This window comes from Clarias gariepinus, chromosome 1, assembly GCF_024256425.1.
Source record: "Clarias gariepinus isolate MV-2021 ecotype Netherlands chromosome 1, CGAR_prim_01v2, whole genome shotgun sequence".
NCBI lineage: Eukaryota > Metazoa > Chordata > Actinopteri > Siluriformes > Clariidae > Clarias > Clarias gariepinus.
The window spans coordinates 38,897,177-38,913,662 of NC_071100.1; the positions used below are offsets into that span (position 1 = coordinate 38,897,177).

At 38.6% G+C, this 16,486-nt stretch overlaps 1 protein-coding gene across 4 annotated transcripts in view; it reads right to left on the reverse strand.

Annotated features, from left to right (window-relative positions):
- Window positions 1-11,267, reverse strand: part of myripa (myosin VIIA and Rab interacting protein a) — a 29,736-nt gene extending 18,469 nt beyond the window's left edge. For all 4 annotated transcript variants that reach the window (XM_053498156.1, XM_053498143.1, XM_053498150.1 and 1 more), the window contains exons 1-2: window positions 11,066-11,267; window positions 7,434-7,557 (exon numbers count right to left, since the gene is read on the reverse strand). In XM_053498156.1, the coding sequence (XP_053354131.1) occupies window positions 7,434-7,543 (110 nt within the window). In that variant the 5' untranslated portion in view covers window positions 7,544-7,557; window positions 11,066-11,267. The remainder of the gene's footprint in view (window positions 1-7,433; window positions 7,558-11,065) is intronic.
- Between the last annotated feature and the right edge of the window lie 5,219 nt (window positions 11,268-16,486).

The following is a 16,486-nucleotide window of genomic DNA, read 5'->3' on the forward strand; positions in this document are numbered from 1 at the left end:
CCACCATGAATAAAGCTAATATTACACAAATGTCTAAATGTGATCAGAATTGTGTATGTGTAGCAGTGTTGGGTGTAACGTGTTATAAAGTGAAGGGTTAAAGTACTTGGATTACTTTTTTTGATGTAACGAGTAATCTATCACGTTAGGTCCACCATTTACAGTAAGTGCTCAGTTATTTAGTTATATTTTTAAAAATGTATTCCGTTATACATACAATTTATGTTATCCGTGAGCCAGACAGCTGTGATTCCGTTTGTGTGTGTGCGTGTGTGTGTGTGTGTGTGTGTGTGTGTGTGTGTGTGTATCTGTGTGGAAGTCGTCCTACAAGCCCAGTCCCGCCCCCGATTAGCCGCCCCCCCTCTATTATTGCTGTTAGTAGTAGGCCAAACTTTGCTGAGTGATAATGTTAGAATAATTATAAAGGTCTTGACTAAAACAACATGCATGAGGAATCACAAAGGAGTTTTCATTTTTTGCAGTGGAAAAGTACTCTAACTAGTTACTTTTATCAGAAGGTAATGCTGTAATGTAACTGATTACTTTTTAATGACATTAATTTTGTAATGTAATTAGTTACTTTAAAAAGTAGCGTTTCCCAACACTGTTTGTAGGATAGTGTTAGGCGTTTTGTGTAAAGCTGTCCTACACTGAAGATGCACACATTTATCCTAAACACTAATCATCTATCAGATTATCTCTACTGATGATTTAAAGCATGATGAAGTCTACCAAAACATTTTGTCTGCCAATTTGCAGAGAAATGATTTAAAGCATGATGAAGTCCAATCATGCAGTGAGACAATGGCCCGCACACTTTCAATACAACAAAGGACTTCATCAGGGAAAATACTGAACACTTATTTCATCTGCTGAAAAGGAGATTAAATGGAGAAACCCCCAGCCCCCCTTCACAGAAGAAGAACGCTGCAGTCTGTTGCCAGTGAGTTCACTGGCTTAATGCAATTAACAGAGTATGCTCACATTTACTGTAATAATTACAAATATAATGTAATGTTTAGAACGTTTTAAAAGGAAAAATAATATCATAACTATTGGAAAAGACATCAATAAACTAGACAGTGTACACAGTTACTAACTTTTACTGATTTTGAATAACAGAAATATTCAGGACCCTACATTTCATGACGGTTGACCCAGTACAATGTATTTACCATCAAAAATATATGTTGACTTCTCGTATGTACAGTATAACACACAACACTTCTGCTCTCAACCTGCTTGTCAGAGGAAACATGCTAAATGCTCTCTGAATGATTGGTAGCGGAGACTGCTAGGCTCTGCTAGAGCGGACATATGGAATGATCATCATCAATCATCACAGATGACTCATCTCTAGTGATTACATCCATGAACACTATGGACAATTACACGCTCACCTTCCTTCATATATACACTACATGTCGTACGTTACATCCTGGACCATTGCACAAAGACACTTTAATAACTTTGCACACCTACCTTCACAACTACACTACATTTTACAGTTTTACGTTTACATCCTGGACCAGTGCACAAAGACACTTTAATAACCTCTGCACTAAGACACTTTGTTCTATGCATATTTGCACACACCGTACAGTATATTTCAATTTGCACAGTATATTTCTATTTTGTACATCATATTTCTATTTTTATTTTTAGTTCTATTTTTTCCTAGCACATTTCTATTTTTATTTTTAGTTCTATTTTTCCTAGTTTAATTTAATTTTTTTATTTAATTTCTATCGTATTTCTTTTATTCATATTTATTTCTTATTTGTAAAATTTAATTCTCTTTTAGGGTCAATGGCAGTCGTATAATGCATTTCACTTCATTTCGTACTGTGTATGTTTGTGTATGTGACAAATAAAATTTTAATTTGATTTGAATTTGAATTTGAATTTGATTTGAATTTGATTTGAATTTGATTACAGCCAAACTAGCAGTAACAGTGACGTTACAGTATACATAAGAGAAAAATCTATTAATCTACATACTGCAGTTTTTTTGTGTGGCAATTCATGTTTAGCCACACTGACTCCAAAAAAAAAGTTCATTTCTAATTCCTATATGGTTAAAGTTAAGGTGGTAATATGGTGCTGTTCCTCTATACTCCTGCAGGTGGTGTGCTCTAAACTAGTCACACACTTGAATGAAAATGATTAAAATATATTAATATTAGATATGAATATTTGTAACATTGTGAAATCACATTACAAATCAAATCAGCACCTACAATAGTTATCAGGATAATATTGAGTAATAGCATGTTGTCTGCACTTGCTTTGGAGGCAACAGGTAGTGTTAGCTCGATTAGCTAATATTTACTTATATACAGTATATGTATACTTTTAATATATTGTTTATTTTAAATATGTTTAATATTACGTCTTGATAGTATAAATTTCGGCTCTGGTTTTGTGAAAACACCCAAATGATACCCAACCCTATTTATAAACAGTACCTTGTTTGGCATACCTAGATTTAAATATTAGCTGTTGAAACATAATTACCCATAATTATTTAATCTCAAACCCCAATGTGACCCTGCTGTTCCAATACTTTTGAAAAACCCCAATAAACACACTGATTTGTGAGAGATGTTGTGCATGCAAAAAATTGTCACTTCACAAACAAAAAGGTCATACTGTGTAAATAACTGCAAAGTAGGTTAATGAATCAATGCAAAATGTAGTCTTTGTTAAGCCCTTATAAGACACATTGAGGGTGCTACAATTATTAAGTTTAAATTTTTTCATAATTTCTTGAAGATCTGGTTGATTATAGGTGTGATTATAGGAGTAATTAGACATGCATTTATCAACAATCAGTCCTACTGTACATTTGAATAATCAGACTGCAATGCTGTTAAAATGAAAGGGTCCTATACTATGTATATATACATGTATTATACATGAAGTAGCTTTCTCAGGATCCCTCATCGTTTGGTGTTGTTTTTTAGACAAAGCCAATGTGGCACTGCAGTCATCTGTAAGACATCCAGAATCTTCTGTGTTACGTAAAAAAAAAATATATAAATTTGTTCTACATTTAAGCCCCTTAAGCAGGACTCTCTGAGCATGTTAAATGTTGAAGTTTATGATAGCACAACTAAAAGAAGACTGAACAACAAGTACGGTTTGTTTGGGAGGGTTGCTAGGAGAAACCTCTGCTTTGTAAAAGGAACACAGAAACATTGCCGAGGTTCACAAAACTGCTTCTGAACAATCCACAACACCTATGGACAAATGGGACCAAAATGGAGTTGTTTGGCTTTAATGCCCAGGACCAGGTCTAGCACAAAAGTGGATGGATGAAATTGTGGATGTATTTTATACCAGAATATTTTACAGGCAAATGTCTAGAGGCCATCTATCTAAGAGCTAATGCTAGGGTGGCTCAACGCTGCACTACAATTCGACACACACACAAATTATGCTTGCACAAACTACTTCTCCATTATCTTCTAACAAGGCTCACTTTTAAAAGTACAATCTTAAAAAAAAAGTTCTATTGCACAACACTTTATTTGGATAAAATCTGTTTTGTTAAACAGTGGTAACCAACCAGCTACACCAAGGTTCATTATTCATTAAAATCCCAAAGTTTTATGTTACTTGATGTTGACTTCAATTTTTGGCAATTATTAAATTTATAGGCAAAGCATTAAAAACACTTAGTCATCATCCAGGTGGATAATGGCTGTGTCCCTGTGTCAGGGTGTTTGGGGAAAAAAGCTGTCAACCCATGACCTAGGGCCTAATTTACTATCCCAACAGGAAGACTTTCTACAGTGATTTAATAGCTCTGAAGTCAACAAACCCCAACACAATGTGATTATACATGAGAAACCATATAAAAAGCAGCACTGTTATATTTTGGATAAGTATCACTTAAATAAGCGCTCATACTATTTTATTATAACTAAAAATACTTAAAGTGGTCCGCAGAATTTCAAAGATTTTTGAAAGCACCACATACTGTACTAAGGCAGTCTGCTGTGTTTTCCATCAGTAAGCAAACAATTAATCAATCAATACCAGCCTAATTAGGAAGCCAGTCAGATCATGGATAAATGTGTACATCAATATGCAGCAACTCCCAATGGAATACAATAATGAAAACATTTAAAAATTGCCCAGCTCAACTGTAATTAAAATGTGGCCCTATACATCCTTCACTCAGAGAAATCAATACAGACATTCGTAAATTACGGATGCGACACTAACCAAAAGTGTAAGGAAACACAGACATTGTGAGAGAGAAATGTGTTTTTTGGCCTAAATATTTGGTGAACTAATCTTATCCTGGGAACAAAAACAGCTTAGTGCTAACAATATATCTTGATTAACCTACAAAAATAAAACCTTGGCCCCAGACTCTTTAATCACGGGGAGCGGGGGGGAATTCCATTATTCACATTGGGTGAAAAAATATTTGTGGCATTTGTGTTTTAGAATGTTTGCTATGTTTGGTGAATAAAAATAAAAGCATTTTTTTCCCCTAAAAGTCATTTTAATGTGAGTTAAAATTAGTAGTCAGTTTATCAGAGGGGAAAAATTACTGACAAAAAGTGAAAAACAGATAACATTAAACGGTTAATCAGTTTAGATTTGATATACACTATATGGCCAAAGGTCTGTGGACATCTGACCGCCACATTCATAAGTGTATTTTGAACATCCCAGTCCAAGGTTAAATGCTGGTTAACAGTTATAATAACATTGACTCCTTTGGAAGGGCTTTCCATTACAGTGTGGCTGTGGTATTGCATTGATAATAGGCAAGGAGGCCTGGGTTGCAGACGGCATTCCAGTTCATCCAAAGTGTTCAATCCAAGTGTTCAGAGGGGTTGAGGTCAGGGCACTGTGCAGGACCCTCTAGTTCTTTCAGGCCAACCTTGGCAGACCATGTCCTCATAGACTGCATGCTGTGCACAGGGGCACCGCCATGCTGTCACGGGTTTTATTCGGATCAGGGTCAGAGTGGATCTGGAACCTATCCTGGTAACACTTGGGCAGAAAGCCATAATACACATGATGGGTGGCCAGTTCATCACAGGGCATCAAGTACATACATTTATATACTTTTTCCCAACTAGGGATAGTTGATGCTAGTCAACTCACCCACTGACATGTTTTTGGAAGGTTGAGAAGAAACCAAACCTACTGGCATAAGTGATAACCTGGAATTAGGAAAGACAACAGGCCACTGTATATAAATATAGCCACTTGTCAGGTACATGGTTTTCCTGCCAAATAGTTCATTTGTGCGTTCGGGAGTAAGAAAAGGGGCTGATGAAATTGATAAACAATCTCCGAAACAATGATGCAAATACTGCAAATGAGAACTAAGAGCTCACCACACTGACCTCTCATGACATTATTTGACAAGAGAAGTTAATGTCCTAGTCTGAGTGTTCCAGGGATGGTGGCACAGTTACAGCTGTCTGCTCATGATGCTTGTTAACTCTAACTGTTGATCATCTGGGATTTGTAATGGAAGAAAAAAAGCCCTAGAAATGTATTTGTTTACAAAGAACAAATTGCACAGGGCTAATTTATTGAGTGATAAGACCTGCAGCACATGCATATCTTCTCAACTAAGTGGCAGAACGACTTAGAAGAAATTACTAATAAAAAAAGTGTTGTTTAAGATGCCAAAACATTATCAGATGTGTTTTCTTGATGAAAGTGCTTCCTTGACTTGTTTGGAATGTGGGATTTGGAAAACAGCTTCTCTCCCTTTTTTCCATACCAGCCTACTTTTACCCATGCTCCAAATGCCAATCTGTTTTTTTAACCTAGGAAATTGAAGCAGACATTGAGGTGGGGATTTATGCTAGACCTGGCAGGTTCTACCCATTACCCATTGACAATAATTAATTTGGTGACAGGGTCATTATTGACAGTTTTTGTCAGGCTCTTGAAAGGCTCTTGAAAGTCTTTAGATGGTAAGTTGGCTGGCCTGCTTAATCAATCGCTCTTTCCAGCCAACCTTGTTTCAATCTTTTTTATTGATCATTTTGCTTTGTCAGGCTATGCCACTAATCTGATCTTAGTCTACTGCTGCTAATCCCTTCCTGGCTCAATCTTAGATCCTGCTCATGTCTCAGACTGTGTTCCTTATCCTGTAGCAATCTGAGCTCTTTCTCCTGACCCTGGCACAAACCCAAGCCCTAATCTTATAACGCAGTGTAACCTTTTTTCTGAAAAAAAAAAAAAAACAATGTAGTGGATCAAGTGATTAGAATTTTTGTCTTTTTATCATCAACTGGGTAACTACTGTACATTACAGGGTTATACATATATATAATTTTATAGTCAACATTTGTTAGTGCAAGACATGACAGGAACTTTGATTGTATCTTGTGTAGCAATGTTGTAAATAGCTCTGTGACATTTAAGGGTAGAAACAGTAGGTCTGTGGTTATAAGGTAATCACTCCTAAAAATACAAATAAACGCATGGAAAACACTACGAGTGTACTGAGAGTATTGTGTCCAGTGTCCACTTAGTGGACACTAAGATACATGTGTCAACATGCCACTGTAAACAAAATGTAAAAATCCTGATGCAAGGAGGTTCTCAAAAGATAATGATGCCCCCATGTGCAGGACGTGATGGCTCCCTGAACAGTTTAAGAAGCATGAAATAATGCAAATTATGTAATATGGCCTAGGTTCTCATAGCTTGGGGCATCCTAACCCATTACTAAGACACTAATTCTGCTACCTGCACAGAAAACTCATCTGGTGAGAATACTAGTACAGTATTAAGTTGAAATTATGCATATTCACATTCTGCACATCCTGTTTAACTTATATGTATAATTTATTATTTTATTATATTTTTATATACTAATTATTTTTTAATACAATTGAAACCTTTGTAAATTGTAAATTTGTACACAATTTGCATTTTTTTCCTATTGCATTAAAACCTTTCTGTCTTTCCACTCTACCTTATATTTATTTTTTCAAGGTCAAGAGTCATATAAGCATTTAATTTCATGTCATACTGTGTATATTTGTCTTGTATATGACAAATGAAATTGGAATTTAAAATGATAGACAATCCTTTGATGAGAGGAAACAACACAAATTATTTGTTGTTAAAGCACTACATAACTTAAGCACAAAAGTGAGACACTAAGTAATGTAAGATTTTATCTTACCAAACCAGGCAAACAAATATATACTTATTTGTGAGCGATCCAAAATAGCTGCCCACAAAGCTGAGATCATATCCTTTGTCTCAGGAAGTAAGCTATTGCGAGACAAGGAAGGGAGGGTCCTTCCTGAATTCTGGGTTTTGTTCAAAAGGAATGATCAAGTAATCTCTACTACAAACAAGTAATGCATGGATTAACTGAAGAGCCTATACAAATTTGTTGATGCAGAAAGTAGTATGACACTGTCACAGCTTACCTAAGACGCTCCTCTTCTGTCTTACGTAGCTGCATGTCTCTCTGCACCACCTCCAGCACATGCTCTGCCTCCTCCTCTGTCAGATTTGACATGTCCAACTTGCGGCCCATTTCTCAACTATTATCTTTGCGATATCAAGACAAAAACAGAGGAAAATAATTTTTATTACTTCACTAATCCATTTAGGAAAGAAGCAAGGAGCATTAAGCTGAAAGGAACACTTTTGTACCGTGTACTATTGTACCGTGAATATGATATTTATTTACTTGGAAGTTTTTTATTTGTGGTAAGCACTTTTATTAACAAGCAGTGTAACTAGACGCCAACAATTTACATAAGTACATTAATCTGTCATTAAAATGACTTCAATTTATGAACATAAATATGACTGTTATTTATATATTTAAAAAGATAAATAAGAAATTGCTGAAAATGAAACCCAGGCTTATGTAGTCTGTAGTGACTGTAAAGTCACAGTCTTGTAAACAAAATTCCGGATTTTCCCTTGCTGTTATGCAATGTGCAATGTTAAATCCAAATCTGGTAAAAATTAGACGCACTAGAAAACAGCTGTCTTATGCTGCAATCTGAATATAATTAGGCAAAATTGGTCCCAATGAATGTCAGAACAGCTATGTTTCGTGTTAAACAGCTATGTTCATAAGTCTGTATGAATTTGTAATCCATAAATTGTAATCCATAATCACAGCCCTACTGATATTCAGTATAACAGAGTGATTTTTTTTTATACAATAGTGTCATGAACAAGAATTTGAATGCGTTGTTTTTTTTAGATCTTGTAGAAGTAGGGATGTTAAGTTAAGCCTTTATTTGTCACATATATAGTGACAGGGCTCCCTGCACAGTAAAATTCTTTCTGTGTATATCCCAGCGTAACTGGGGTCAAAGCGCGAGTTAGCATCATACAGATGGCCCCTGGAGCAGCTAGGGTAAAGAGACATGTTTAAGGGCTCAACAATGGCAAACTGGGGGAGCTGGGGCTTAAACCACCAAGCTTTCAATCAGTTACTCAGTGTCTAAGCCATTTGAGCTATCACTACCCCTAATGAGTAATCATTCATTTACTGATTTATTGCTAACAAGAATTTTAATTCAATTAACTAACCTGATAATGTTTGTTTTGCACAGTATTTTTCAGAGCTCACATTAACTATTAACTATTACTCATCTATTAACTTTTAGACCACTAGGGAGTCAACTTGCAGTTTAGGCAGTGTGTGCTGTGTGTGCACATGCTTCTCATGTGTCTTGTACACAAAGTTTGTACATCTTTAAAGTGCTGCTTAATTTTTCTATCTTAAATAGAAAAGATTGCCATAAGTGTATCATGGCGGAAAAGAAGTTTTAAAGTGAACCAGATTTTCCACTACGAACTAATTTTACCCAATGATTATAGATTTCTTAATTATATGACATGGTCTGTGCACCACATCCAAATCGCATAATGACTTATTTCACGGAACACATATCGGCTGTTTGGAGACGCATACTTGTTCTCCATTACAGTACAGTAATAGAGTGAAGGTTCCTTTTTCTTGGCTTCAAGCTTTTAAAGTTATATTGCATTTTTTAAATTAAACATATTCTTATGGACAACCTTGTGAGACAGAGAAGAATAATTTGCCAAAATGAGTAATAGTCCAAATTGTAATTATGATGTTTTGTTGTCAAACTGTTCACATGTTGATGAAAAACCTCTTTTGACGTGTTTACAATCCCAACAGCAAACCATTTCAGCTGTCTACCCATACTGAGGCCCAACTCTTGGCCACAGCTTGCAGGAAGGCAATAGTGAGAACAATACAAATACTATTCTTCCATGAGCTACTTGTGTAAATGCTTTAAACCAGTTTCTTAAAATCTTTCACAGTGTGTCTGCAGATAGAGATTATAGTTACTCGATAACTGGCAGGTTAGGGCTTTATACTGAATAGCATATATACATAGACATTAGACGTACTAAAGATAAAAACATCCAATGGACTAATTAAAGTACTGGGCTTCCATAAGCCAACAAAACAGCAGCCAGAGATTCTACACATACAGTACAGAAAGCACTGGAAGCGGTCCAATGGTTTGCTCTTTTGATTTGTCGTATTTGCTTACTCATCAATTCCTGCAAATGCTGACTGAAAATGCTAAAAGAAAGCATTCATATTTTGTTGGAAATATTACATCATTAGATATAGAAAGGTGGTCATTCATAATATTTTTGTTTTCATTTGCTGCGGCTTTTCCCTTTAACTGGACATGTGGACCTAAACCACACCAGCAAAATAACTTGGACACTATAATAAAGACATCGTATTTTGTTACCCATCTGTGTTTTCAGTATTTATATTAATATCTTGCTTCTTGATACAGGTATGTTTGTCAAGACAAGTCACATGGCAAGTCATGCGAACTGTCTTAGTAATGCTAAGCTTTTAAGATACTTAGCAAGTCATATGACTTCATGGCTTGTGTGTATTGAGGCATTTAATAGCCTTGTCAATTGACATTAAGCTAGTATGACAAAATATAATAATTATGACAACAATAATTATTAGTATTTCTATTGATGTTATTCTAATTATGCACATCATTACACACTACATGTTAATATATTATTACACATTTTGACTGGTGGCACTGTGGCGTAGTGGTTAGCACTGTCGCCTCACACCTCCAGTATGGTGGTTTGAATCTCTTCTCTGGTTTGTCGTTAGGTTGAATGATATTGGGGGCCTCAGCAACTTGATCTTCCACTTAGAGCAATCATGTGATGTCAAAAGTCACGATGGTGTGATGTCATAGGTCATTGCAGCTAACCGTTAGATAACGATAATAGCTATCTCTCTATAATAGATACTCACTCACTCATCAGCTATACCGCTTTATTCTGTATACAGGGTCGCGGGGGTCCTGGAGCCTATTCCAGGAGACTTAGGGCACGAGGCGGGGTACACCCTGGATTGGGTGCCAATCCATCATTGGGCACACACATACACGCTCATTTACATGCGACAGGCAATTTGGGAACACTAATTAGAATAAGCTGCATGTCTTTGGACTGTGAGAGAAAACCGGAGTACATGGATGAAACCCACTAAGCCACTGTGTCAGCCATATGACAGATAATTATAAGAATATTCGATGTACATGTCCAAGTTATAAACAACATAGATCATCATCTTTATCATCATAAACACCTTTATATAATAGATAAATATATATTTACAGGACTTAAAAGAGTTCAAGTTATCAATTAAAAATTGCATTAATTTCTTATATACAAGGTATTAACAGTATATGAATATTTTTCATGAAGGCATTTATATGTACTGCAAATAAATGTATAGTCCATGGCTTCAGGAAGTAATGAAAACAAATAAATATTTTAAATAAATGTCTTAAATAAACAGCTCAGGCAACTTAGTTTAGTTTTTTTTCTGTTATATAAATGCAATAACACTTGGACTGTAAAAGGTCGCTTTAGTGATGCACTGAAGTTGGCGGCTCTTTCTTCGTGCATTTCTTCCAGAAGAAATAACTTGAGCCTGGCAGTTCTGTCTTAGGAAAACACGCGTAACACAAGTAACAGTTCAGACCGAGGACAGCGGGATACTTACCGGATTCTCTAGTCGCGCTTTCCTGCCAAAGCACAGAGAGAGAGAGTTTAGAAATATGTCAGCGTTAGTCGTCTGTTCTGAATAGCCCCCTTTATGCTGAGAGGCTAAAAACACGGAAACATCCGCCAGTTTGTTTTATATTTTTGCCGGATGGCTGCTGCGCGTTGTGTGTAAAGAGCCGGCGCGAGACTGCTGCACCTGAGCAGCGGGAGCCGCGCGCCGGCCAATCACGTGCCTCGACATTTGCCACGCAGCACGCGCACAGATTACTAACGGATTTACTGTACATCCGGGGCCAAAAGTTATGAGAATGACAAAAATATACATTTTAATGATACACAATACTCAAATAAACAATATACTGCTGTTTCTGTGTGTTTAGAATTTCTTGTCAGATGTTACTATGGTACTCTGAAGTATAATTACAAATATTTCATAAGTGTTGACAATTACATTAAGTTTAAGCAAAGGGTCAACAATTCTCATATAATCAATGCTTGGAGTTTGCCAGAATGTGTGGGTTTTTGTTTGTCGGCCCACCTCTTTAGGATTGACCTTAAGTTCTCTATGGTATTTGTGGGAATTTCCTGGCCATAGACCCAAAATTTTGATGTTTTGCTCCCCAAGCTACTTATGGCAGGGTGCTTCATTGCTTGTCACCAGTCTGTTGTCGGATGGTTGGTGGAAGTTGTCCTCAAAGGATGTTTTTGTACTGTTCTTTATTCAAGGCTGTGTTCTGAGGCAAACTTGTGAGTGAGGCCACTCCTTTGGCTGAGAAGCAACCCCACACATGAATGGTCTCAGAATGCTTTACTGTTGGCATGACACAAGACTGATAGTATGGATTGTTTTTACGTGCAACAAAGTCTTCAGTGGCAATTAACTACAAAGATAACTCATATGCACTAACTGACAGCATTATTAGGAATGCTCATGCACTTTAACATTCCTGCATTTATCTGATTTAATATGACAAACATGTGGCTCCAGCTGAATGCATAAAATCGTTAGTTAGTTCTAGTTAATTCTCACGTCAAACATCGCAATTGGGAAAATGCTGATCTTTGTCAATCTGGATTCAGTATGGCTGTTTGTGTCAAATAGGCTGGTTTGTCTATTTCAGAAGTTGCTGGTCTCCTATTTGTGCAAAACAGAATAGTAATAACAAACAACAACAAAAAACTGATGCATGAGGTTGTTGTGTGATGAGCAAGGTATGAGAAAAATTGCCAGACTGGTACAAGCTGGCTTGATGGCTATACTCAAAAACCACTCTTTACACATAAAGTAGGCAGAAAAACATCACAGAATGCACAACACATGTTTCCTTAAAATTATGCAGCAGCCCCATTGAGGCTACAACAGCAGAAAACTACTTTGGGTTCCATTCTAAATAACACAGCTGTAAGGCAGTTAGACAGTCTCATATATTTGTTTATAAAGTAATAGGATAGTCTAGCACCATGACCAGCTTGGGTTGTTTGTTGGCAGTTAATAGCTGGTTAGATCTATTATGCGCTTACTTACATGCCAGATAAAAAGATAATGCACTTGGTTCCTGATCCTGTAAAATATATAATTTTTCATTTCACTAGACAATTTTCATTTCTTATGATCCCTGTGGTACCCTGCCTACTTTGTGCTTTTGTATTTATCCCTTCTTCTCTTTCTGTTGCTCTTTTGTTATTGGAGCAGCTGAAAGACTGACAACAATAACAAAAAAAGAGATTTCAGAATGACTTGCATCAGGGCAACAGTGATGCACTGTACATAAACAGTGCATTAAAAAGTGCATAATAATAATAATAATAATAATAATAATAATAATAATAAAATCTCCAGGTAGTTGGCTGTGTTGTCTTTAAACTCGGGAGTCTTTCCATGAATATGCTTTAATACAGTTCCCTGTAAACAGCCCTTTCACTGATGACCTTCTGTGTCTTAGCTTCCTTGTGGACAGTGTTGAAGATCTTCTTCTGAGCGACTGTAATAAGCAGTCTTCCCCATGATTGTGGTTTCATGTACTGGATTTTTTATTCTCATGGGCTGTAAGCCATGAGCATTACAATAAAAATAAAAGAGGCTTGTGTAATGAATGTAGGCTTTACATATGATACCTTATCATATTGTAGCGTTTTTACGCCGGGAAGGATGGTGGAGAGACAAGTGAGCTTATTTGCTGCCCAATGCAATGGCTGGGAGTACTTTATTTAAGCACACAGCATGTAAGGCATGAGCAGCACCTTCACTCAGGAGCCTATATCCAATTCAGCGTCAGCCTGAACTGGAGCACATTTCACACGTCACACACCCCCTCAAACACAACAGCGCCCCGCCCACGCCACACTGCCCCCACCCGAGCTGTGACCGTCCCTGGTCACCATGACGGACTTTGTATTGGAGGCGTGGAGGCGGTCGGTGCTGGCGGTGGGAACGCCGGCGTCCTCTGGCAGGTGAGGGGTAAACGCGAATGTAGTCCTGAGGCGGTCCGGCCTCCAGAGTTCGATGGTTCCACGGCGTGCGGCTGGTGAGGTGCAAGACGGTCCCGGTGGGGCAAAACTCGTCCCGCCCTGCCAACCGCACCCGGTAGATGACATCGGAGAGCCGAGCTGGCTGTGAGTGTCCACGCCCATTCGCCCCATAGGTGCCCCCACCCAAAAGTCTTGCAGCGGTGCCCGCGAGCGCTGGGTGGGGTCCTTCTGCCTGGCGATGAGCGGTTCACAGTTCCACAACCCGTGGGAAACAGTGGAGCCGGTGTCCACGAGCGCCCGCAGTAAGACGTCGTCCGGCACACAGTCGATGTAAAGCCCCGCGGGGCTCCCCAACCGTCCACCCGGCGCTAGGTTAGCGGCTGCTGGTGTACGCTGTTCCTCAGGCCTGAGAACGTTGAAGCGGTAGTCCGGCTGTCCCTCAGGCCTGAGAACGTTGCAGTGGTAGTCCGGCGGTCCCTGGCCTCGGCGTCGTCGCGGAATCTCGGAGAGCTCTCGGGTAGCCCTGTCCCCGGCTAGGTTCACGAACCGAGCGCCACTGAGCTGCGGGCGGTCGCTCGGCTTTTCCGCCGCGATGTGCCGCCGATATGGGCTCAGCGGGCTCGGCCTCGCGCAGCGGCAGGTCGCTTTGCCGGCTAACGGCGCACGGAGCTGTATCTTGCTTTATTTTCTGCTTCCCGCTCCGCGTTGGTTGACGTGGTGTGCTCGCACTAGCTCCGCCAGGAAAGCGCTTCTTCTGCGCGAGTAGTCGCTCCGCTACTCGGCGGCCCGCTTGGATTTTTAGAAGGTCCTCCTTTGTGCGCTCGAACCCGTTATTCTCCATCCCACTTCTGACACCAATGTAGCGTTTTTACGCCGGGAAGGATGGTGGAGAGACAAGTGAGCTTATTTGCTGCCCAATGCAATGGCTGGGAGTACTTTATTTAAGCACACAGCATGTAAGGCATGAGCAGCACCTTCACTCAGGAGCCTACATCCAATTCAGCACTAGCTTGAACTGGAGCACATTTCACACGTCACACCCTACACGCACAAACAGGGCCGAAGCCACCAACCCAAACACCTTTCCCCAACATGGTGAACACACACCGACATCCCCGCAAGGCATGCTGGTCGTCAGCCGCCGCCCCGCCCACGCCACAATATCTTGGGTAGGGTCATGGTTGATTTGGAGACTATCCCAGGGAACCCAGAACACAAGGTAGGGTACAAGTACAAACTCAGTCACGCAGGGTACAAGTACACCCTCAGTCACAAAGGGTACAAGTATACACCCAGTCAGTCACATGCAGTCCTGCAAACCAGAGGCAGGATTCAAACCCTTGACCCTGGAGGTACAAAACAACAGTGCCAACCACTAAGCCACTGTGCAGCCAGTGGTCTGAAATAATAATTACAGTGGCACAGCCTGCCAAAGTCCACTCTTTGCTACACTCCCTCACTGTGAAATTCTTCCAACTCATTCTTAATATTTTTAGTTCTTGAAAATAACCTGCTTACTGCAAATCAACTGCGTCAATGCTTCAGTGGAAAACCACTTTACCAGCGGAAGTATATTATCATCTCTAGAGATGATTTATATGACATTAGATGAATCCATTACATTGTGTATTTTCATCCTTTTCAGGTTCTTAATCTCACCCCATTAAGAGAGAGTGCAAATAAACACATGCCATTTCCATGTTTGCGAGAAGCACACACTCTATCCAAATAGACTTTTTCTTTTGTGGAAAAGTTGCACTATTGCACAATGCATTCAAGATTGCATTTATTTTAATAAGCATGAAGAAGAAACTCGCTCGAAAAAGCAAGTACTCACAACCAAGCCCAGCAATATGTTTTCATAAGAGTTTGTGGAAGAGCATGAGTGTTTTTTTCTCCCTCCAGCTTTCTGCATCTGGAAGTGATTATGTGGATGAGTATAAAACAGGCCTGCAGTGTGTTTTCATAGCATAGCACTTCAATATGTCTTGCGCAGTGTTGTCTATAGTGCTTGGGTTTTGTCTCGTCTTTTGTAGTTATGGGGAAGGAAATGAGAAACATACAGAGCTTCAGAGGGCCAAACTAGTTCCAGACCCAATGACTGAACCTGGAGCAACACATCAGGATGAAGTAAGAGCTGCACTTTTTCTGATTCTTATCTGTTCTTAGGCGTGATGTACCAGGGATTTAGCAGGCTTTTAATGTGGGAGGGGAGGGGAGATAAGATAATAATTTTAGTTCATATGGGTGGGTGGATAGTTGGGGGTTGTATTTATATCTTGGTGGGAAATAATGTTCAAACAAGAATAGTTATATCTATATAGTTATTAAAAGTTATAAAATATATAGATTTATATTTTGACCTCTTAAAGTGCCTGTTAAATATTAGAGAAACAGATTTTATCATATAAAAAAAATAAAGAAATAACCCAATGGAATGTGTGGTGTATATATTTATTCTTTAATGTACATGAGCTGACAATGCTGTTCACCAATAAATTGATGTGTGGTGTTGTGTATGCAGTTGATCTATACTTATATGCTTTTATATCATTTACACTTACCTATTTTCATATAAAGCACTGCATATAAAACCTTGTATATGGTGTAAAAGGCGTTTTCCTTTGATAAACCAGATAAACTATGTTTATCAAAAAAGCATATTTTATACATATTTACTTAACATGAGATCTGTAACTGACACTGTAATATTGTTTTCTCATTTGGATCAGCTGAAAAAGGTTTAGTACTAATGGTAGGAGTGATATTATTATGTAAAGTGAAGGATTTGTGAGTACATGACATGTGTGTATACTTGGCAGGCTGCAGTGTTTGGACTGGAACTAAAATATCCAAACTCCTGCATCAAGCTGATGGTATGACAGCTCAAGCAATTATTTTTATGCTTAACCTGTAAAGATACACTACTGTTTTTACGTCTTCTATTTTT